This window comes from Belonocnema kinseyi, chromosome 9, assembly GCF_010883055.1.
Source record: "Belonocnema kinseyi isolate 2016_QV_RU_SX_M_011 chromosome 9, B_treatae_v1, whole genome shotgun sequence".
NCBI lineage: Eukaryota > Metazoa > Arthropoda > Insecta > Hymenoptera > Cynipidae > Belonocnema > Belonocnema kinseyi.
The window spans coordinates 67,725,344-67,748,490 of record NC_046665.1 but is presented as its reverse complement, the minus strand read 5'-3'; the positions used below and the strand labels follow the sequence as shown (position 1 = coordinate 67,748,490).

Genomic DNA, 23,147 nt, shown 5'->3' with positions numbered 1-23,147 from the left:
ATTCAAATTTTAAATTAAACTATTTCAATTTTGATAAAAATTTATCTGTTTTACTTGAAAATTGATCTATTTGCTGAAAAATTCATGTGTTTTCTTGAAAATTCGTCTTTTTCAGTAAACAAACTAATCTTTTTAGTAAAAAATTAAACCATTTGATTTTGAATTTATCTTCTTTATCAAAAATTAAACAATTTTGATCAAACGTGTCCAATTTGGTTGAAAAATCTACCATTTTATTGAAAAATTGTCTTTTTCGGTAAGGATTCAACTGCATTGTTGAAAACTCATCTCTTTTAGTTAAAAATGAACTCACTGTGCATAAAATTTTACAAATTTATTTTAAAAATATTTTTTTTTGTTTAAAGGTTTTTCAGTTTTGTTGAAAATTTTTCTCTTCGGAAAGAAATGTAACAATTTTGTTACGAAACCTTTGTTTTTTTTGTTGAAAATTTATTTATTAATCGAAAATTAAACTATTCTAGTTAAGAATTTATCATTTTGTTGACAATTTATTTTTTGTCGTTGAAGATTTAACGAGTTTGTTGAAACTTCGTTTTTTGTGAATAAAATTATTTTCTTATTAAAAAATTTAACTATTCCATTTTTGATTTAAAAAATGAACTCTTATAGTTGGAAATTAAACTTATTATTTTTAAAATTTTTCGCTTTATGAAAAATTATACTATTTTGTTAAAATAACATCCAATTTGATGAAAAAATGAACTGTTTTGTTGAAAATTTTTCTTTTTGGATGAGGACTACACTATTTTGTTGATAATTAATTTTTTTTAAAACAAATCCACTTTCCAGAAAATTTCACAATTGTATTAAAAAATAATTTTTTGGGTGAAGGTTCTTTATTTTATTTAAATATTCATCTCTTAGGTTGAAGATGTGACTATTTGGTTGAAAAATCTTTGTTTTTTCTTTTGGTTAGAAATTTATTTTTTTACCGAAAATTTGAATATTCTAGTTAAAAGTTCATTATTTTAGTTTAAAATTTATTTCTTGGTTTGAAAAGTAAATATTTTCTTGAAAATTCGTTTCTTTGTTTAGTTAAAAATTAATTTTTAAGCCAAAAATTCAACTAATCCATTTTTTTGTGAAAAATTTATCTTTTAAGTTGAAAATTGAACTACTTTGTTGAACACTCATATTATTTGTTGAAAATTAGTCTCTTTCGAGTTAAAAATTCAACTAATTTAGACAGAGTAATCCACTATAATTTTATGCAATCTAGAATAATTCTATGCAATCCACGTGATCTTAGGTAAACCAGAGCAATTCCATATATAAAGGTAACCCAGAGTTAGCTGGGCCGTATTCTTAAAAGTCGTTTCCCACTCGCTATTTCTTCAATCTAAATTTAATTGTTTAAATAGTTCCAGGACCACCGGCTGCAATTAAAGCACTTGCTCTTACGGCAGATAGTATTTTGGTATCATGGCTGCCACCTTTACAGCCAAATGGTCGAGTTTCTCGATACACAGTTTATAGCAGAGAAGCTGGTTCGCCAAGACAAAATACCCATGTGATGCACGAAGCACCTTTGTCTCCAACTGATACACTTACGATGGAGCTGCGAGGTTTGAGCGAAAGGTAATTGCAACAAGAACGAAAACTTTATTCGCATTTGTATCTGTGTAGTAAATTCAGAACTTAAGGATTTTCTTTTTAATGTGTTGTAGACAACTCTACGAATTTTGGGTATCAGCGACTACAACTCTTGGCGAGGGCGAACCAACAACTATCGTCACGCAAACAACGAATACAAAAGGTACTTTAGATTTAGAAATTCAAGTGTAGAGCTAACAACTAAATTGGATTCTTTTACATTTTATCAGCTCCAGCGAGAGTCGCTTCCTTTTCCCAAGTGTTGAGAAGACCCGTCAAATCTTCAGTAGTTCTATCTTGTTTAGTTGTTGGGAACCCAACACCTCGTCCAAATTGGACCTACAAAAAAAATCCAGTTTCTTCCGGAAGGCATCATGAAATAACTACGGATGGACATCTGAACCTTCACGGTATTTTTATAAGAAAAGAATACATCAGACATTTAACTGAAAAATTAATGATAAAATAATGATTGATTGCAGGCCTTGACCAATCCGTTGCAGGAAATTATACATGTTCAGTGAGTAATTTATTCGGAGATGATTCCATAACTTATAGCTTGATTGTTGTTATGCCACCAAGAGCCCCGATTCTTGAATTACAATACACAACTACCGATAGTATCAAACTTTGTTGGAATCATCCAGACAATGGTGGTGCTACAATTCAAGGTATTTCAAAAAAAATCTAGATTTTTATTGTAATATTTAGATGTGCAAGAATATTAAAAACATCATAGAGAATGATTTCATTTTATTTTAATAGGATACGTGTTGAGTTATAAAAGAGACCAAGGTGGTTGGGAGGAAGTAACCTTGTCTCCTGAACATACAGAAATGACACTGAGTGGCTTGAGATGTGGTTCGTCCTATCATGGTCATTTAACTGCTTATAATAGAGTTGGTACCGGAGATCCAAGTCCATTGATTAGTGCCACAACAAAAGGAACAGGTGATTCCCTATTTTTGTTTGATATTAATTATTAATTTCTATAGACCCTAGTGTGTCTTGCTATCAGAACCGACGGATCCTTTTTTCTTTAGCTGGGGGCAGGATAATAAACTTATAATATTAAACGGCACACTTTTTACATACTATAATATTAATATTGTACTAAATACAAATTATACATAAATAATAATAAATGAATAATAAAAACAGTGGCGGATTTTTCATGTAGGCTACATAAGCTGCAGCTTATGGTGGCAACATTTATGGGAGGAGGGGGGGGGGGAGATTTGATAACTACATGTTTTACTGTGGATTCAAAATGAAGTAGTTAATTTTTGGTTAACCTAAGGGCAAATAATTTCTGTTAGCCTAGTGACGGCAAATACCTAAATCCGCCACTAAATAAATAGTAAATAATTATTAATAATAAATACAGGTATAAAATTCATAGGGCCAAAGACTTCCAAAAAAAATTGCAATGATTTCTCAAAGATCTCACAGTTTTCAAATATTTCGCAAAGCTTTCCGGTAATTTAAAAGCTTTTACAAAGACTTAGTTGTTTCCCAAAGATTTCACAGATTTCAAAAATATTGCCAAAAAATATTTTTAACATTTCGCAGATTTCTAAATATTTTAGAAAATGTTTACAAAGATTTCACAAACACTGCAATGATTTCTCAAAAGATTTCACACAGATTTTGGATAGATTTGACGAAGACTTAAATTATTTCATAAAAATTTCAAATTTATTTCAAAGATTGCATAAAGATGTAATTTATTTCGCAATGATTTCAATAATTTCATAAATATTACCAAATATTTCAGAAATATTTCAAAAATGTCACAAACATTTCCAAAAATTTCAGAATGATTTCAATGATTTTTCAAAGATATCAAAGATTTTATAAACATTTTAAATATTTCGCGAAGATTTTAGATTTTTTTAAAAGATTTTACAGAGACACCAATGATTTCCGAAAGATTTAAAGAATTTCACAAATATTTCAGAAATAATTCAAATATTTCGCAAAGATTTTCAAAGACTTTAAAAAAATTTCAATGATTTCCCAAATATATAAAAGCTTTAAGAGATTTTGAATAGATTTAATGGATTTCTCAAAGAAATATATGATTTCCCAAATATTTAACAAAAATTTCAATATTTTCACGAATATCACTAAATATTTAAAAAATATTTCAAATGTTCGTTAAAGATTTCAGAAAAATTTCACAAATATTAGAATTATTTCATCAAGACTTCAATGATTTTCAAAAGACTTCAATTATTTTTACAAATATTACCAAATATGTCAAAAATATCTTTAATATATCGCAAAGGTAGCACAAAGATTTTTAATAGATTTAAAAGATTTCACAAGTGCATACATTATTTTCCAGTGATTTCACAAGGATTTAAATAATGTCACAAATTTTTAAAAAAGATTTCAAAGATTTCAAATATTTCGCAAAGATTTCAATAAATTAGAAAATATTATCAAATATTTCGCATATTTCACAAAGATTTCGGGTAGCTTAAAAAGATTTTACAAGGACTTTAATGATCTCGCAAGAACTTCAGCAATTTAAAAAATATACCAAATACTTGAAAACTATTCAGAAAGGGGTTTAATGATTTCCCAAATATTAAAAATATTTCGCAGATTTCGAGTATTTCACGAAGATTTTACAAAGATTTTGGATAGATTAAAAAAATTCGCAAAGGAATAAGTAATTTCCCAAAGATTTCAATGATTTCCCAAAGATTACCAAATATTTCAGAAATAATTAAAATATTTCATAAAAATTTCCGAAGATTTCAGAAAGATTTCAAATATTTCGCAATGATTTTGGATACATTTAAAAGATTTTACAAAGAAATTAATGATTTTCGAAATATTTCAACAATTTGAAAAAAATATTACCAAATATTTCAGAAATAGTTCAAATATTTAGCAAAAATATCCAAAGTTTTCAGAAAGATTTCAAAGATTTTCCAAAGATGTCGAAGATTTAAAATATCCCGCAATGATTATGGATAGATTAAAATGATTTTACAAATACATTAATGATTTCCAAAAGATTTCGATGATTTCACAAATAATTCTAAAATATTTCCAAAATCTCAAAGATTTCTTCGCAAAGGTTTCCAACGTTTTTAGAAAGATTTCAATGATTTCCCAAAGATATAAAAGGTTTCGAATATTTCGCAAAGATTTGGCATAGATTTAAAATATTTTGTAAAGGCATAAATGATTTTTCAAAGATTTCACAAATATTTTAATAATTTGACGAATATTACTAAATAGCATTCAAATATTTAAAATATTTTAGAAGGATGTCACCAATATTAGAAGGGTACCGCCAAGACTTCAATGATTTTAAAAATATTTCAATAATTTTTACTCACATTACCAAATATTTCAAAAATATTTTTAATATATCGCAAAGACTTCACAAAGATTTCGGATAGAATTAAAAGATTTTACAACGGTATAAATTACTTCCCAATGACATCACAAAGATTTCAATAATTTCTCGAAAGTTTCAAAAAATATTTCATAGATTGCAAATATTTGCCCAAGATTTAAAGAATTTTACAAATATTATCAAATATTTTGCTTATTTCACAAAGAGTTTAATGATTTTCTAAGCATTTTTTAAAGATTAAAAATATTTTGTAAAGATTTCGGACAGTTTAACAAAATTTCGGATAGATTTTAAAATTTTACAAGGGTATAAATGATTTCGCAAAGATTTAAGAATATGACAAAGGTTTCAATGATTTCCTGAAGATTTCGACAATTTAAAAAACATACCAAATATATCAAAAATATTTTGAATGTTTTATAAACATTTCAATGATTTTCTAAAGATCTCAAAGATTTTAAATAGTTTGTAAAAATTTCGGATAAATTTAAAACATTTTACAAAGATTTGAATGATTTTCAATAATTTCAAAAATATGATCAAATATTTATAAAATACTTGAATTATTTCGCAAAGATTCCCAAAGATATCACAAAGATTTTAAAGGTTTCGCAAAAATTTCGGATAGATTTAAAAGATTTCACAAAATTCAATGATTTCCCAAAGATTTCAAGAATTAAAATTTGTTAAAAAATATTTTATACAGATTTCAATGTTTCCTAAAAATTTCCAAAATTTCAAATATTTCATAAAGATTTAGGATAGACTTAAAAGATTGTACAGTGGCTTCAATGAGTTTCCTAAGATGTTAATCATTTCAAAAAAATTATCAAATACTTATAAAATATTTGAAATAATTCGCAAAGATTTTGGATAGATTATAAAGATTTCACGAATTTGAATGATTTCTTCAATATTTCAACAATTTCACAAACGTTTCAAATATTCGACAAAGATTGTAATTGTCTCTCAAAGATTTCGAAGATTCCAAATATTTGACAAAGATTTCGAATAGATTAGGAAGGTTCCAGAAAGGGACAAATTATTTCAAAAAGGTTTCAGGCAGATTTTTGGAAAAACTCAAATGGTCTGATGAATTTAATCATTCGCCTTCAGAAAGAAGCGAATCAACATTTTGCCCTCCATTACGATTTCTGAGAGGGGCATTGCCCCCTGTGCCCCTTAAGGCCCCGCCGACTCTGTTTGTTACCAAAGAGTTTTGTTTTCCAACAGCACCTCTTCTTCCAAGAGAACGAGATATCGTATCAGCAAATGCAACATCTGTACGGCTAAACTTATCAGCCTGGCCAAATGGCGAATGTCTTATTCACCATTACACTGTCGAATATCGCCGAAGAATAGGCACAGAACCCTGGATTCTAGTAGCAAGTAGAGCAACTGAGAACCTTGTGATAAGAGATTTGAAGCCAGCTTCTTGGTACAGTTTACGTTTGACTGCACATAACGATGCGGGTTCAACCCAAACCCAAGTAGAATTTGCTACAACTACTCTCAGTGGAATTAGCATTGGTCCTCCTAACGATTTAGTCATGGATGACGATACTGTCAAGGGTATACCTAGCTACAAAATTTTCTACATCGTTGTTCCGCTTGTGTGTGCAATTGTTTTGATTATTTCTGCCGTCATTTTGGGGTACGTGATGCTAAAACGGAGTGGGAGGTAAGCTTTCTTACTTCTTATTTTATCAACTTCACATTAATAAAAACTTATAACCTGATAACAATCTAATGATCGTAAGATCTAGCTATTTGGGAGACATGCTGCCAGGTCAACAACAGCCACCAGGATTGGGACTGAATCAAGGTCATCAACAGCATCATCACTTATCGAACTGCATGTCTACTGTTCAACTTAAATCGACTGCTGAGAGAGAAAATAGAAGAAATCATCAAGTTTATACAAGTTCTCCAGTCAAGCAAGATAATCACAAAGCAAATGATCATGGATCAGGTCAGTGCTCTTTAAATTTTGATTAGTAGTTGGTAGTTAATGTCCGGCTATAAAATGCATTGACAATTTGGGTCTAAAGTAGCCATTGTAAACAATCAATAACAATACAATTTTTTTAAATATCGGATTTCAGGGATTAAAATTGCTTTCAAACAGGATAAATAGATTAAGTGTTTACAATTATGAATTCCTTTAAAGAAAACCAAGAAAATATACAAATTAAAAAAAAAAAGTATGTGAACCTTTAACCAAAAAGTTGAATTTTCCAACTACAAAGACAAGTTTTTTAGATGACAGTTAAATTTTCATCAAGCCGTTGATTTTTTAACCAAAGCATATGCCAGTTCTACTCAAAAGTCAATTTTAATAAAATAGTTGGGGTTTTAAACATATACTTGAATTATCAAACTACAAAGATGTTATTTCAATAAAATGGTCGATATTTCAAACAGAAAGATTTAAATTCAAATAATAAAAGTTTCATTTTTAACCAAAGAGTTTATTTTTCAACAAAAAAGTTCAATGTTTAACAAAAAAATTTTAAACGGTTGAAATGTAACAAAGAGAGAAATTTTTAGCAAAATAATTTGATCCTCAACCAAGCAAATGAATTTTCAACGGATTGGTTTTTTATCTGAAAAAAAACTTTTAACAAAATACGTGAGTTTTATACCAAACAGTGGACTTTTCAACCAAGAAAATATGAACTTTACACCAAAAGTTTATTTGCAACCATAAAGTCAATTTTTTAGTTAAAAAATTAAGTTTTAGCAGAACAAATAAAATTTTCTGCAAAATTTTTCAACAAAACTGTTAATTTTCAACTATCTACTTAAGTTCCTAGTAAAAAAAATCCGCTTAAGCATGAAAAATAAAATCTTTAATCAAGCAGTTAAACAAGAAAAGGATTCTCAACGAATTATTCAAACTTTCTATGTTGAATTATGAAGTTAGAAATATAAATTCTAAAAAAAAAATAGTTGACATTTTAACCAAAAAAATTGAATTTAAAAAATCAATAAATATTAAAATTTTTAAACGAAAACATGCATCATTTTTTGTTAAAAATACAACTGTTTATTTGAAAATTAATCTATTTTGGTTGAGGATTTAACTTTTTTTAAACCAGCTCATTTTTTTTTAAAGATTCATTATTTTAGATGAACGTTCATCTTATAAGTTGGAAATTTAACTATTTTGCTGAAAGTTCGTTGTTTTTAGTAGAAAATTAATTTTTAAAACTGAAAATATGAAAATTCCATTTTTTGATAAAAGTTGATATCTTTGATTAAAATTTGATGTTTTCTAGCTGAGAGTTCGACTATTTGGCTAAAAATTCATCCTTTTTGGTTACAAACTCAACTGTTTGGTTGAAAATTAGTCTTTTTTGGACGAAGATTGGACTATTTTGTTAAAAAACGAACTATTTGGGTTCTAGTTAAACTGTACTTCTTCGAAAAAAATTTCTTTTTGTCAAAGATTTATCATGAAAAATGAACTTTTTCGTTGAAAATTCATATTTTTATTGAAAGTACAACTATATATTGGTTACAGACTAAAATATTTTAATGGAAATGAAACTATTTTGTAGAAAACAACCTTTCTGTTGAAAAATCAGATTTCCTTATTAAAAATTTAACTGTTATGTGGATAGCTCATCTTTTTGGCTCTTATGTACCATTTTGTTTAAAAATCCTTTTTTATCTGGTCTAAATATTTAACGTTTTGACTGTCAATACAACTGTTTGATTAAAAATTAATTTTTCTCTTGTTAAAAATTCGCCTTTTCGGGTGCAAACTTGATATCTCTTGGTTGAAAATCGTTTTGCGTTCAAAAATTCAATTATTATTTTTTTTAAAAATGCAATACAGTCCCACTTATCGCACTACGAGATATCGCGACTTCCTCTACTTGCTTTGGTCATACTGCCGACATATGCATGTGCACGCATTATACAAAATGCGCGCGCGTAAACGTAATTTTAAAAAAATGCAATTAGTCTAACGTATTTGAGAGGATAATACCTAATTCGTCCTTTAATTCAAAGCACTGACTAATTCTTACATAAATGGCTAGCAATTTTTAATCGAAAAAGAAAAGACTTCTTTTGGAAGAAAAAGTGAAAAAAATTGATCGCATTGAAAAAGACGAGTCCGCAATCGATATTGCGAGAATACTTTGAAGATTAAAGTTTAACTAATAATAAACCTATTTTAAAAAGAAAATTAATATACGAGGTGTGTTCAAAAAGTAAGGTGACTTTTCAATTTTCACGGGCTACGTACATTCAAGTTTAAAATTTTTTATTTTTTTTTTGTGTTGGTACACTCGTCACGATCATATGTTCACAGTTTTTACTATATAGCTCGTGTTGTTGTTCTGGCAGAGGCGTAAAGGTTAGAAGGGTTTGGTGTGCTTGGCGATTTTCTTCTTTCGAAAAAAATGTTTCTTTCCAAAAGGCCGAGAAGATGTCGAAGACGAACCTCGCCCTGGACGTCCCAGCACGTCAACAACAGATGGAAACGTTCAAGCAGTGAAATAAATGGTATTGAAAAATCCCCGAATTACCATCAGAGAAGTTGCTGAAGATGTTGGCAGATCCGTTGGCTCATGCCATGCTATCTTTTCGGACGTTTTGGGCATGAGACGTGTGTCAGCGAAATTTGTTCTAAAACTGCTTAATTTTGAAAGTGCTTGTGAAAGATTTTCTGACCAAAAACAGCACCACAGTCATGCCTCAGCCTCCATATTCACCGGATTTGGCCCCTAGTAACTTTTTTCTTTTCCCAAAACTGAAGAGACCCATGAAAGGACATCGATTTTCAACGATTTTCATCGATTTTCAACGACTTACACCTCGTACACCAAATTCTCTCTTTCAGCCCAGTGTCGGGGGTTGCCTTAAAATGTCCTTGGACTGATTTCGGGGGGATCGAAACGTAAACAGTGAGGGCCACCTGACTCGTTTCTAGTTGGAATATATATCTCTATATATAATGTAGCAACCGCTCTCGCCCTGTTCCCCTGAGAAACTGCGTGAGCCAGCAGTTCTAAGAAGGCTAAGAACGGGGTGACTGGAAGCGAGAGTTTGGTGTTATTAAAAATCTCTTTTAATATTTATTCTTATAGTTAATCAATTTGTGTTAAATTTGTATCATGGAACTTCTCGTGCCAACAATCGGATCTCTGAAAAACATACGTTTTCTATCATTTTTATATTCAAAACAATATTACTAATAGTTTGATTTAAAAAAAAAAAACATTTTTGTTGAAAAGAAATTTTAACTTACAAAAAATGTATTGTAACCATGTTTTTTACGACTGATTTTTTTTTAATATCACTTCTTACCTATTTTTAAAGAATGGATAAACTTTAATAAATAATAGTTAATTTTTTCATGAAAAACATTCGGTATAACTCTACTATTTTCCATTTTTAAATTAAACTTTTTTATGGCTGAAACCCTTAAAACAATTTTTTAAAGAAAAAACTTTGTATAAAAATACGTTATTTGAAAATTACTTAATTATTTTCAAAATTAAAAACAAAAGAGTTCTAGAGAATTTTTTTTTTTCGAAAAAATCTCAAAGTCAAATAGACTTTTATGCAACGTAGATAACCAGAAAAACAATATAACATTACGTAATATTATATTCGAAATATATTAAAAATCAAAGGACACTTGTAAGAAAACACTAAGTTTTTCAATATTCTTAGGTGAAATTTGTATAATAACCTCTGAATGGTCTTTCCTAACCGTCTACTCAACTGTCAGATTCTGACATTAACTTTTTTGAAAACATTCGATTTTTTCAACCTAACAGATATGATGATAAAGCGCTAGGCAAGATCGATATCTAATGTAGTGGGGGAATTCACTTAATGCGACTCACAGTCCCTGCTTTTTACGATAAGTGGGAGTATACCTGATCTTGAAATCATAGGGTTTTAAAGTGTGTCATATTTGATTTCAGTATGGCGTTAACATTCATTTTATTTTAAAAATATTTTTCTCTATTTCGGTTAAGAGGTGAGAGCCAGAACTACTATGGGCAAATAGCGATGAACAGAGGGGGGGGGGGTCCCAAATTCGATCACGTTATTTAGGGATGGCCGCTTAAAGAACTGCCTTGTTATTTATTCCTCAGAAATGTACGAGATCAGTCCCTACGCGACCTTCAGCGTTCCTGGAAGGGACAACCGATCAGTCACGACCGCCACCTTGGACTACACAATGCAGTTCAAGACTTTTGGTCATCTGGAGAACGAGGACATCAACGCGATCGACTACGAACGATCGAGTGTGGATTTTGAGAGGTATTTCCTTGTTATAAGGTTCTTTTAAAGTAGTTTGGCTGAGCACTCGTCAACGAGATAATCCTTGACCTGTTCTGCACTGACTATCACTTCCCTTATATTCCCTGATCTTTTCTCTTCCTCGTTCTCTTGTTCTCTTACGCGCAGGTCTAAAACGCCGAGGTGGCACAAGCAAAGGTACTTTCCCAGCATCGCAGAAGCTGAGAGCAAACTTCGCTCCAGTCGACAGGGATCGGGAAGCGACACTTCCGGCAGCCCCTGTGGCGAATGCGCTGGGCCTAGTTACAGGGTTCCTGTGAAGCCTTGCAGAGGTAAAAGCTTTTTCTTCAATTCAGGTATCTTTCAGGGTTTCTACAGGTTAAAGAATTCTGGAAAGCCAGGGAATTTCGATAAACTAAATTTAAAGTTCAGGGATCATGGAAAAAATATAAATACATTGGCCTTTTTTTCTAAAATTGCCAATCCCCCTCACCTCTCCGCGTGTAATATACCGTAAAAATTTCTTTAACCCCTCCCACCTATATATAAACAATCTTACTAAGGTTCTATAAACTCAGGCAATAAAAATATACATAAATCCTGTTTGTTAAATAAACGTGGAACCTTCAAAAAATTACATTTAGATAATAAAATGTGTTAACTAAAAGTAAGCATCACAAACGTATTATTTTTAAATTAATAATATTTTGGTTAAAAATGTTATTATTGGTTATTTTTTGAACATGAATATTCAACATTGTGAATTATTTTTTCTTATTGACTGAAAAGTCTTTTTTGGTTAGAAATTCAACTACTTTGTTAAAAATTCGTCTTTTTTAGTTCAATTAAACTTTTTGTGGTCTAAAATTGTCATATTTTGTAGTTAAATCATCAACTTTTACCATTCCTCTTTAAGAATTATTATTTTTTGTTCCAAAATCAATTACTTAGTTAAACCTAGAACTACTTCGTTAAAAAATCATTTCTTCCCTTGTTTATTTATCAGTTTAGTTAAGGATTCAACTCTTTTGTTGTAAAGTGATATTTTTTGATTGAATTCAACTGTTTGTAGCATAACTCTCTGAGTACACTATGTGTTACGGTAACACAGGCCTTTTTTGTACATGTAAATCACACTTGTTTTTAATTTTCATTGTTTTTAATTGCTCTTTTTTAACATTTATTTTTTATTATTTTAATAAGCATTATCATATTCCCAACTACGTTTTCTTCCGATTAAAAAAATACGCTGATCTTGGTTGAATGGATTTGGTGACAAAAAGTTGGTGGGTTAACGTAATCCACGATGTACAACGGGAGAATAATGAACTAAATACGCCGAAGGATTAAAATTAAAATGTTTCGTTAAAATATCAACTAGTACATTTGTCTGAGAATTCCTTTTCTTGGTTGGTGATTCATCTTTTCGTTAAAAAATTTAAATATTTTTTTCAAAATTAATTATTTTAAATGAAAATTTAATTATTCCATTTTTGGTTCGAAATTATGTTTTTGTAGCAATTGATGTTATGATTTTTTGACAATCAAAATGTAGTAAATAATATGATTTTAATTTTTTTGTTCTACATGGTCTAAAATTAATATTTTGAGTTCAAATTAAATTGGTAGCTACGAATCTTGATACTAAATAATGTTGATGCCAAAAAGTATATTGGTACCAAAGAATCTTGAAAAAAAATAATGATGATACTGAAGGGTACACTGGTACCAAAGAGTATTAATACCAAAGAATTTGAATGCCAAAAACTATGTTAGTGTCCATGAATTCTCATGTCAAAAATTATATTGGCGCCAAAGTATTTTTATGCCAAATTACATTGGCATCTAAAAATCTTGATGCTCAAGAATGTTGGAGCCAAAAAATATATTGGTACCAAGGATTCTTGATAAAACAGAACTTTAATGCCAAAATTATATTGGTACCAAAAGATGTTGATACCAAAGAATTTTGATGACAAAAACTATGGTTGGTAGCTAAGAATCTTGATTCTAAATAGTGTTGATGCCAAAAAGTATATTGGTACTAAAGAATCTTGATTCCAGAGAATGTTGATACTAAGGAGTATTTTGATGCCAAAAACTATATTGGTGCCAATAAATTCTGAAGCAAAAAAGGATATTTGTACAAAAATATTTTGATGCCAAATTACATTGTTACCTAAGAATCTGGATGATAAAGAATTTCGATGCCAAAAAGTATGTTGGTACCAATTAATTCTGATGCCAAAAAGTATGTTGGTACGAAAGTATTCTGATGCCTAATTAGATTGGTACCTAAGAATGTTGATGCTAAAGAATGGTAATGCCAAAAAGTATTTTGGTACCAAAGAATTAAAAAAAAAAGTATTTTGACCCTTAAAAGTATATTGTTACCAAAAAATTTTGGTGCCAACAAATGTTTTTTTGTTTATACCAAAGTATGTTGATGCCAAATTACATTGGTACCTTAAAATCATGATTTAAAAAAATGTTGATACCAAAAATTATATTAATACTAAAAAATATTTGAAAAAGTAAACTTGGTGTCACAAAGTATAATGGTACTAAAGACTCTTTATAAAAAAGAACTTTAATGCCAAAAACTATATTGATCCAAAGAATATTAATACCAAAGAATTTTGATAACAAAAACTATATTGGCACCAATGAATTTTGATGTCAAAACGTATATTAGTACTGAAGTATTTTAATGCCAAATTAAATTGGACCTATGAATTTTTATAATTAAGAATGCTGATGCCAAAAAATATATTAGTGCCAAAGAATTTTGATTCCAAAGAATGTTGATGTTGAAGAGTATATTGGTACCAAAGAGTATTTAAACCAAAGAATTTTGATGCCAAAAACTATATTGGTGCCAATGAATTCTGATGCTTAAATGTATATTGATACCGAAATATTTTGATGCCGAATTACCATGTTACTTAATAGTCTTCATGGTAAAGAATGTTGATGCCAAAAAGTATATTGTTACCAAAAAATCTTTAAAAAAAGGAAATTTGGTGCTAAAAAGTATATTGGTACCAATTATTCTTGATAAAAAAAATTTATTGCCAAAAAGTATATTAGTACCAAAGAATATTGATACCAAAGAATTTCGATGACAAAAAGTATATTAGTACCAAAGAATATTGATACCAAAGAATTTCGATGACAAAAAGTATATTAGTACCAAAGAATATTGATACCAAAGAATTTCGATGCCAAAAAGTATATTGGTACCAAATTATTTTGATGCCTAATTAGATTGGTACCGAAGAATCTTGATGCCAAAGAATGCTGATACCAAAAAGTATATTGGTACCAAAGAATCATAAAGAAAATTTTGATGCCAAAAAGTATATTGTTACCAAAGAATTTTGGTGCCAAAAGGTGTATTGGTTCCAAAGAATCTTGATACAAAAGAATTTTGATGCGAAAAAGTATGTTGGTAAAAAAGAATATTGATACCAAAGAATTTGTATGCCAAAAACTATGTCGATACCGATGAATTATGATGATAATAAGTATGTTGGTACCAGAGTATTTTGATGCCTAATTAAATTGGTGCCTAAGCATCTTGATGCTAAAGAATGTTGCTCCCAAAAGTATTTTGGTACTAATGAATCTTGAAAAAAAATAATTTTGATGCCAAAAAGTATATCGGTACCAAAGAATATTTATACTTTTTTTATACTTTTAGGCCAAAAACTATGTTGGTACCTATGAATTTTGATGCCAAAAAGTATATTGGTACTAAAGTATTTTGATGTGAAATTAAATTCATACTTAAGAATCTTGATGCTATAGAATGTAGATGCTAAACAGTATATTGGCACCAAAGAATCTTGAGACTAAAGAATGTTGATGTCAATGTATCTTGATGCCAATTTAAATCGGTACCTGAGAATCTTGATGCTTATTAATTTTGATGCTAAAAAGTATATTGGTACCAACGAATCTTGATACCAAAGAATGTTGATGCAAAGAAGTAGATTGGTATTCAAGAATTTTGATTCAAAAAGGTATAAATATTTGATGGTACCGAAGACTCTTCATATCGGTGTATCTTGGTACTCCATTGTTTTTATAGCAAAGAATGGTAATGTTAAAATATCCGGTTACGAGGATATTTCAAAGGATGAATTTCTTGGTACTATAATATCTTCATACAAAAAATTGTATAATAATAGTATTTTAAAAATTTATTTTCTTCAATATTTAAAGAATTTTTCAAATGAATTTTCTATTTATCAGATTCCTGTGATGAAGGATATTTCTTTTATTTTAGACATATTTTCTCGTGGCGTTGAATCAAGTACGGAATCTAACAACGAAGGTTCTCCTTCGCTAGCGAGAAGACGCAATCATAGACAGTCAAGCAGGTCCACTCGCAGGTAGCCAAGGTTTGTTTGATTCCACTTAGCACTCACAATCCCATTTTTAATATCATCGTGAAGCGATGTACATGATTACAGATATATATTTTTTATATCCCCCATTTCGAACTCAAAATATTGAAATTGAAAGAGGACTTAAAAGTACTTCTCGGTTTCGACTCATTCAACAATGTCAGTATTGGAATTTTTGACTTAAATCTACTTGTAATTATTCAAAGAATTTTTTAATTTATAAGTATATAACTTCAGGAATTTTGAAGTTTGGATCGGGACAAAAAAGATTGTTTAAATTTGGTTTAAAATGTTCAGAAATCATGAGACTTGGTGTATGTTTGAGGATCAGTTGCAAAGTTTTTTTTTACAAAATTAAAAAAAAAACAGCTATCATTTTTTTAGAATCCGGTATGTTTCAAAACAATAAACACAATCAACATTTATTGTTAATTCTGATTAGGGGTCCCTGGTTACTTTGAAATCCACAAAAAGATCATAAAAATTGATAACATGGCGACCTTTTTTAAAAAAATCCGAATTTCGTTTTAAAGAGTCAATAAAATGTCAGAACAAAAAAATTTACTTTCAAAGACTTTCACAGAAACTGTCTTTTCTATTTTTTTATATTTATAACACCGATTATTCGAAAACAACGTTTATTTTATTTTTCTTGACGAAATTTTACCTATCTCGCGCATTTTTGAGAAAAACCATATTTTTTATTTCTAAACAAATGATCTTCACTTGATATTTTTTCAACGTTTTAATATTTTCTTGACAGATTTTAAAACAATCAAAAACCTCCCATCAGAATCCGAAAGGAAAAGCTAAGATTTTTCATTATGTTGTGTAATACCGGATGTTCAAAAGAATTTTGTCTGTTTTTCGTTTGAAGAAATTTGTTGCACTTGATCCTGCATTTTATTACAGTACAAAGAATGCATATATAAATTTTCATGCTTGAATGTATTTTTTTCGTTGTTATTTAAAACGCACTTTGGAAATTGTAGGGATTTAAGGCACAAATTTTCCAAAATGAATCTCAGTTTGAACTCTTGTAATTTTCTTTGTTTAACAAATATTTCTGTGCCAGAAATACGCCTAATCAAATCAAAATCTCTTTAAAATTTTCAAGAAATCAAATATCTATAATCTTAAAAGAAATTGGATATTTGATAGTTTGCAAACTCCTTATTATAGAAATTAATAATCTTCTTTCAATTTAATCAAGTCATAGGTTCAATTACAAAATAAAAAGAATGTTACAAAATTTCATTAGTTTATAGTTGAAAATCGTTATAATTTGAAATAATTATTTAAAAGGCATTTTCCGAAAGAATTTAAGAATCGGTTTCTCTGGACTTTATTTTAAAACACGAAACCAACTCCATTTCAAATCAGGTGAAATTTCAAGAAAAGTCTTGGTGTCAGAATGATTTTGTATTTGGATCATATAATTCTGAAATGAAAATATAAGAACACGTATTTTACAGTTTGCCCACAAATCTCCCAAAATTTCTCCTTCTTTCCCTCTCTTCGTTTGCCATGCTTCTCATCCTCTCATACCCTCTCACACCCTATACTTCCCTAACTTCCACCTCCCAATTTTTCCATCACTTCTCCTACTTCCCTTCTCATTTGTATCATTTTCCATACTTTCCATCATCATATTTCACTTTAACTTCCCTTCTTCCCTTCCCTAACCCCCTACTTTTTTCTACTCACTTCCCCCCACTTCTGTACTGCGTCTTTCCCTTATTTCATCTTCCATTCCCTACTCCCTCCTGATTTCTTCTCATTTTTCATACCTCCCCCCTCCTTATTTCTTCTTACATTTACTCACAGTATTTCTCATCCATTTCCCTCCCTTCACTTTTCCTGACTTGAAATAGTTTGCCTTTCCTCATTTCCCCTGATTATCCCTACTTGATTTACTCCCATTCACTTAATTCCACCAACATACTTCGTCTTCCCTTCTCCTTATTGCCCCCCCCCCCACCTGTTATTCATTCTTACTTTCCATACTTCTCTTAATTCTACTCTGTTTTTCTGTCACCTCCCAAACATCCTCTCTCATTTTTAATCGTTTTCCATACTTTCCCTCGCGTCCCTCACTCCCCTTCCCCCGCCCGTAACTTCGCCTACTTTCCCTCCACTTACTTCACACTTCCTATATTTTGCCTCCCCTGATTTTCATGCACTTTCCCTACTCCCCGCTAATTTTTCCTTATATCCCATACTTCCCGTCCTCTCATTTCTACTTACCATCCCTCTTATTTCTAATCATTTTTTCTCATTTCCTCTACTTCTAATCCCCATATTTCCGCTTAATTTCCCTCCCCTAATTTCTGCTTATTTTAACCACTTCATTTACTCCCCCTCTCTAATTTCCTCAACTTTTCATACGTCGCCGTCCCTTCTTTCCCTATTGTCTTTTCCCTTATTTCCCTTCACTTTTATTAGTTTCTCTCCCTTCATTTCCACTACGAAACCACTACATAACCAATGCTATCAACCACTAACAATGGAGAATATGAAGATTAAAAGTTTTTTATTATAAATTGCTTAGTTTTTGTTAGAAATTATATTTTTTTGAATTATTGTAATATGTAATTTGAAGTAAAATTAATTTTTGTTTAGTTCGGTAGAAGACATGACGTTGTTACCACCAACTGGTTTCAGCGACAGTCGAGAGTTGAGCGAGGCAGAGTGTGATCGCGATCGTGGACGAGGACGTGATTGGCAAAGTTTATCTATCGCTACCCGTCATGGTGGCAGCCTTGGAAGACTTCCTATTGAAGCTGTTGAAACCATGCTTGCAAGGTATTATTTTTTTCTATTGCATTCGAATTTCTAATCGACATTTACTGATTTTTTTCTTTGTAAAGCACTATCTTATAATCATTTTTGATTTATTTTGTTTTAAATCAAGGGTCCGTAAAAAAACTATAATACACTGGTGGGGAGGGGGCGGTAACAGGTTTTGTGATGATTTGTGACCTAGGGATCGCGTTAAACGTGACATCACACATAAAAAGTATAATTGGGAAAATACAGAGTTCACACTATTTCCCCTATTTCCCTCTTTACCTCTTTTTAACAGAATTACTCCTATTTCCCCTTTTCCAAGTTAATTCACATCTTACGTTTTTTTATGCTCAAACTCAAGCTAAATTAATAGAACCCAACTGTTTTCCGTTGAAAGTTCTTTTTTATTTTTAATTGAAAGTTCTTCTTTTATATTTTTAGTTCAAGACTAATCTCTTTTAGTTCGAAATTATTCTGTTTGGTTGAAGATTTAACTACATTGTTGAAATTTCTTTCTGTTTGAAAATAATTTGTTTTAACTGAAAAATTAACCATTCTATTTTTTTATGAAAATTGATCGCTTTTAGTTGAAAATCCCACTACTAAATTTTTCATTGAGAAGTTATGCTTTTTGGTTAAAAATTTAAGTATTTGTTTTAAAGTTGAACTTATTAGTTGAAAATTCATATTTTCGGGTTGGTAATTTAACTTTTGGGTTAAAAATTGATATTTTTGTTTTGAAACTTAAACTGTTTGCTAGAGAATTCGCCTTTTTTTATTTAAAAGTTTAACAGTTTGATTATAATTTTTTCTCTGTGGACTGAGATCTCTTTCTTGGTTGAAAATTCAACGCTTTTATAATACATCTATCTGGTTTTAAAATTTATCTTTTTTGATAGAAAATTATTTGTGTGATTATTGAAATATTGCCTTAAAAATTCGTCATTTTGGATTAAAGATTTAACCGTCTTCTAAAGAATCGTATTTTTTGGTTCAAAATTTAACTAATTGAGTAAAATTCAACTGCTTTTGGTTTATATTTAATATTTCTGTTTTAAAATTCAACTGTTTGATTTAAAATTCTTCTTTGTAGGTTTGAAATTCACCTATTTGAAAAAAATTGGACTATTTTCTTGAAAAAATTCGTGCGTTTTGTTCGAAACTTGAACTGTTTTTTTTCAAATATGACGGTTTGTTTGTTAATCTTTTTTGAAATTTAATTTGACTATTTGATTGAAAATACAGCTTTTTTAATAAAAAAGTTCTCGGTTGAAAATCCAACTGTCTTCTAAAAAAGACGTCTTTTTGACTCTAGGATTCGATTATTTGGTTAAAAATGGAACGGCATTAGATTGAAGTTAATTCTCCTTTGTGTAAAAATTCAACTATTTAGTTGAAGAATCATCTTTTTTGATTGGAAATTCATCTTTTCATGCATGCAAGTCAACTGTTTTCTGAAAAATTCAATTTTGACATTAAAAAACTTAACCCTTTTGCTGAAAATTCAATTCTTTTGGATTATAAAATATATACATGCATTTTATGTAAAATAGTTTGTTCCCCTGCTAATCCCCTATATTTGTGAGAAATTACCCTATTTTCCATTTTAGGCTCTGAAGTCTGTTAAAATATTATGTTTGTATATTTTATGTTTAATTTTCGGTGTATATGAAATAAAATCGACAAAAATCTTTATTTAAAAAGAGGGGCGGATTATTTTTATTTTGGACTTAATTTTTAAACAGAACTTAATTTTAATTGAAATAAATTTTATTTTTAAATTATAAATAAATTTGATAAGCAAATAAATTTCAGGTATCAACAGCGGAAAGAACAAGAAAGGCAAGAGTTCACAATACACGTATGATTAAGATACAGAATATCATTCACAAATCTTCGTGGAATAATTTCAATGACGAGCTTATATGAAGCAATTTAATTAATAAGTGGCGTTAGAGAAAGTACTTTTTTATTGACATGCTTCTTTAAAGAGTTCAATTATTATCTAAAGTCTGAGAAATGAAAAATGAACAAAAAAATGAAACGAAAATGGAGACTATATTGGAAGAATTTGAAAAACATATTTACAAAAGTAATTGTTTATAACTTTCTTTAAAGCTGATTGAATGTATCAAAAATCAGTTCTTCCATTCTACTCTCAACAATTCTTTCAATCAGTTAATCTTGTAAAAATCATAACGAAACTTTTATATAAAAAACACACGACTCTCCACGATTCGAAAAGTCAAAGTTGCCAAAGAAACTCGCTCCATATAATGTATACTAATCCTGCGTTATCTCAATTGTAAATATCAATGTTACGTGCGATGCACAGACTTCGTATTGGTATGAAAAAAGTGTTTGGTACACGTTACCTAAATTTAGTAGCTGTTTCAGTCGACGGTTTATCTGTTTGTAGATAGCAGTGGTGGGAAGTAACTAGTTTCTTTTTTTAGCAAGGTTGGTGGTAACAAAGTTACTTTTGCAAATAAGTAACGAATTGGTAACTAGTTACATTTTTATCAGTAACCCTAACTATAAAAATCGTTACTTTTTGAGTTAGTTTTGAAATATATTTTGCAAGTATTTTTTAATGACAATCAATCAATTCTTTTTGCAACTATATTTTATTTTCGCAATTCAAATTGTGGCAGTTATTTTTCTGAAGTTTCTTTAGTACAGCCGGAATAATATTGAACACGAAAAGGGTTAGATTAAACGACGAAGTTATCGAAAAATAATTGCGGTTAAAAATAATAACCGGCCAATATAATAAAATAAAAATAAAAGAGTGACATACTTAAACTAAAGAATTGATGAAAAGCTGCTTCAAGAAATCTACAGAATAAATTAGGAAAATAAAACATGAATTAACCAAAATTCGGATAAATTTAGAGGAATTTAAGGGAAATGAGAAGAATTCGATCAAATTCAAAGTGGTATAAAAAAATGTTTCAAATCCAAAAAATTTCACTACTTCCGGTAAAATTAAAGTGAGTTTAGGAGAATTCAAGGGGGTTTAAAAGAAGTTGATTGAGTACCTAAGGGATCGTGCACATAATACGTCGCGTGATTCTTAGCTATTTTTACCCCCACCTCTCGTCATGCCACATATGGTCACAAATATGAGACCACTCCCTCCCCCTTCTAAGTCACGTCACACCTCTTTTTATAAGACATTTTTGTTAACGCGTACAAGATTCAATAAAAAAATTATTAATTACAATAGTAGATAATCTTTCAAGGACTTTTATTTAACTTAGAGTAACATAGGTAAGTTATGAGCTCTTTTGAAGTATATTTATTGGTTCCGTGTAATATTTTGATGATTTTAAATAGTAGGTAAATTTCAATATTTCTCAGTTTTCATTTGTCTTTCCATGGGATTTCAATAAAATTGGAGTAAATTTGGAAGAATTAAAGAGAATTCAACCGGATTCAATCAAATTCATAAAAAATCAAGATAAATTAAAAATAATTCAAGGGAATGAAAAAAATATATAATCCAAAAATGTCATTGAATGCAAATAATCTTCAGGTTTAATTTAGTAAATTGAAAATTCGAACAAGATGCATTAAATTCCGTGAATTTCTGTAAAATTTCAAAGGACTTAGAGAAAATTCAGAAAAACTTCATTTAATTGAGAAATAGTGGTGTTCATTATTTCAATGAACTAAATAAGAAACTTAAGTGATATGTTTATTTTTTTAAATGACTGTAGTAACTTCATCTGAAAAAATTACGTTTTTGCTAAAGTAACGAAGAAAAAGTTACATTTTAAAACGATAACTACTTTTTTCCCGATGTAGCGGTAACGATAACTAGTTCCTTTTAAAAAGTAACTTACCCATCACTGGTAGATAAGACTGTCTCAGATGGAAGGAAAAATAATGAAATTCGGTGAAAATAATACAAGAATAACTGTTAACTATCGTTAAATTATATTTCAATTGCGGTTTCAATTAACCGTTAAAATTCTTGTAAGTGGAAGAGAAATTTTTATACAATTTGAATATCGATTAAAAATATATTTAGTTTTATTAGTTAGGAGTTCTACTGATTCTATTTCTATTTACGATTACCTAATTACTTTTTGTACTCTACTTACGAACGCAGATTCTAAAAATCTGAAATGCGGAAAAGGAAAAGAAGACTAAAGAATCGTTTGCGAATTAGTCTTGGTCGCAATTGAATCCTCTTTTTCTGTAAAAAAAGTTCCATTCAGAATGTTCGATAAGTTTAAATTATTTTTTTGCACTGCCAAATGAGAGACAAAACTTTCTAATCTAACATGTTTTAATACATGATCCAAAGACTGAAGAATACCTATTTGATAAGAAAAATAAATACTCGGAGAGAAAATCTTTTAATCGAACGATTTTTTGACCAAGAAAATTCGCAAATTTTCTTTTTCGTCTGGAGAAAAGTTGCACATGCCTACTGCCAATTTCCTCTAGTCACACCGCTGCCAAACTTTCAATAATAATGAGGTGCAAAATGTTTCGTCAAACGACCCCTCATGATCGTTATATTCAACAAATTTAATATAAATATATCGTTTTGATAACCTAAGAGACAAACAATGCACTTGCGATTTCTCATTTCTTATGTCTTTACAAAAAACTGTATCTCGTCGAATTTAGACTATAGAAATTCGATATTTTCTTTGATACAGGAGAAA

General features: G+C 29.5%; 1 protein-coding gene across 1 annotated transcript in view; it reads left to right on the top strand.

Moving 5' to 3' along the window:
* LOC117180138 (Down syndrome cell adhesion molecule-like protein Dscam2) overlaps window positions 1-23,147 on the top strand; it is a 274,387-nt gene extending 251,240 nt beyond the window's left edge. The window contains exons 21-32 of the mRNA XM_033372479.1: window positions 1,383-1,599; window positions 1,689-1,777; window positions 1,845-2,024; window positions 2,097-2,285; window positions 2,380-2,565; window positions 6,227-6,674; window positions 6,754-6,965; window positions 11,116-11,284; window positions 11,432-11,595; window positions 15,555-15,660; window positions 18,298-18,480; window positions 20,281-23,147. Of these exons, the coding sequence (XP_033228370.1) occupies window positions 1,383-1,599; window positions 1,689-1,777; window positions 1,845-2,024; window positions 2,097-2,285; window positions 2,380-2,565; window positions 6,227-6,674; window positions 6,754-6,965; window positions 11,116-11,284; window positions 11,432-11,595; window positions 15,555-15,660; window positions 18,298-18,480; window positions 20,281-20,332 (2,195 nt within the window). The 3' untranslated portion in view covers window positions 20,333-23,147. The remainder of the gene's footprint in view (window positions 1-1,382; window positions 1,600-1,688; window positions 1,778-1,844; window positions 2,025-2,096; window positions 2,286-2,379; window positions 2,566-6,226; window positions 6,675-6,753; window positions 6,966-11,115; window positions 11,285-11,431; window positions 11,596-15,554; window positions 15,661-18,297; window positions 18,481-20,280) is intronic.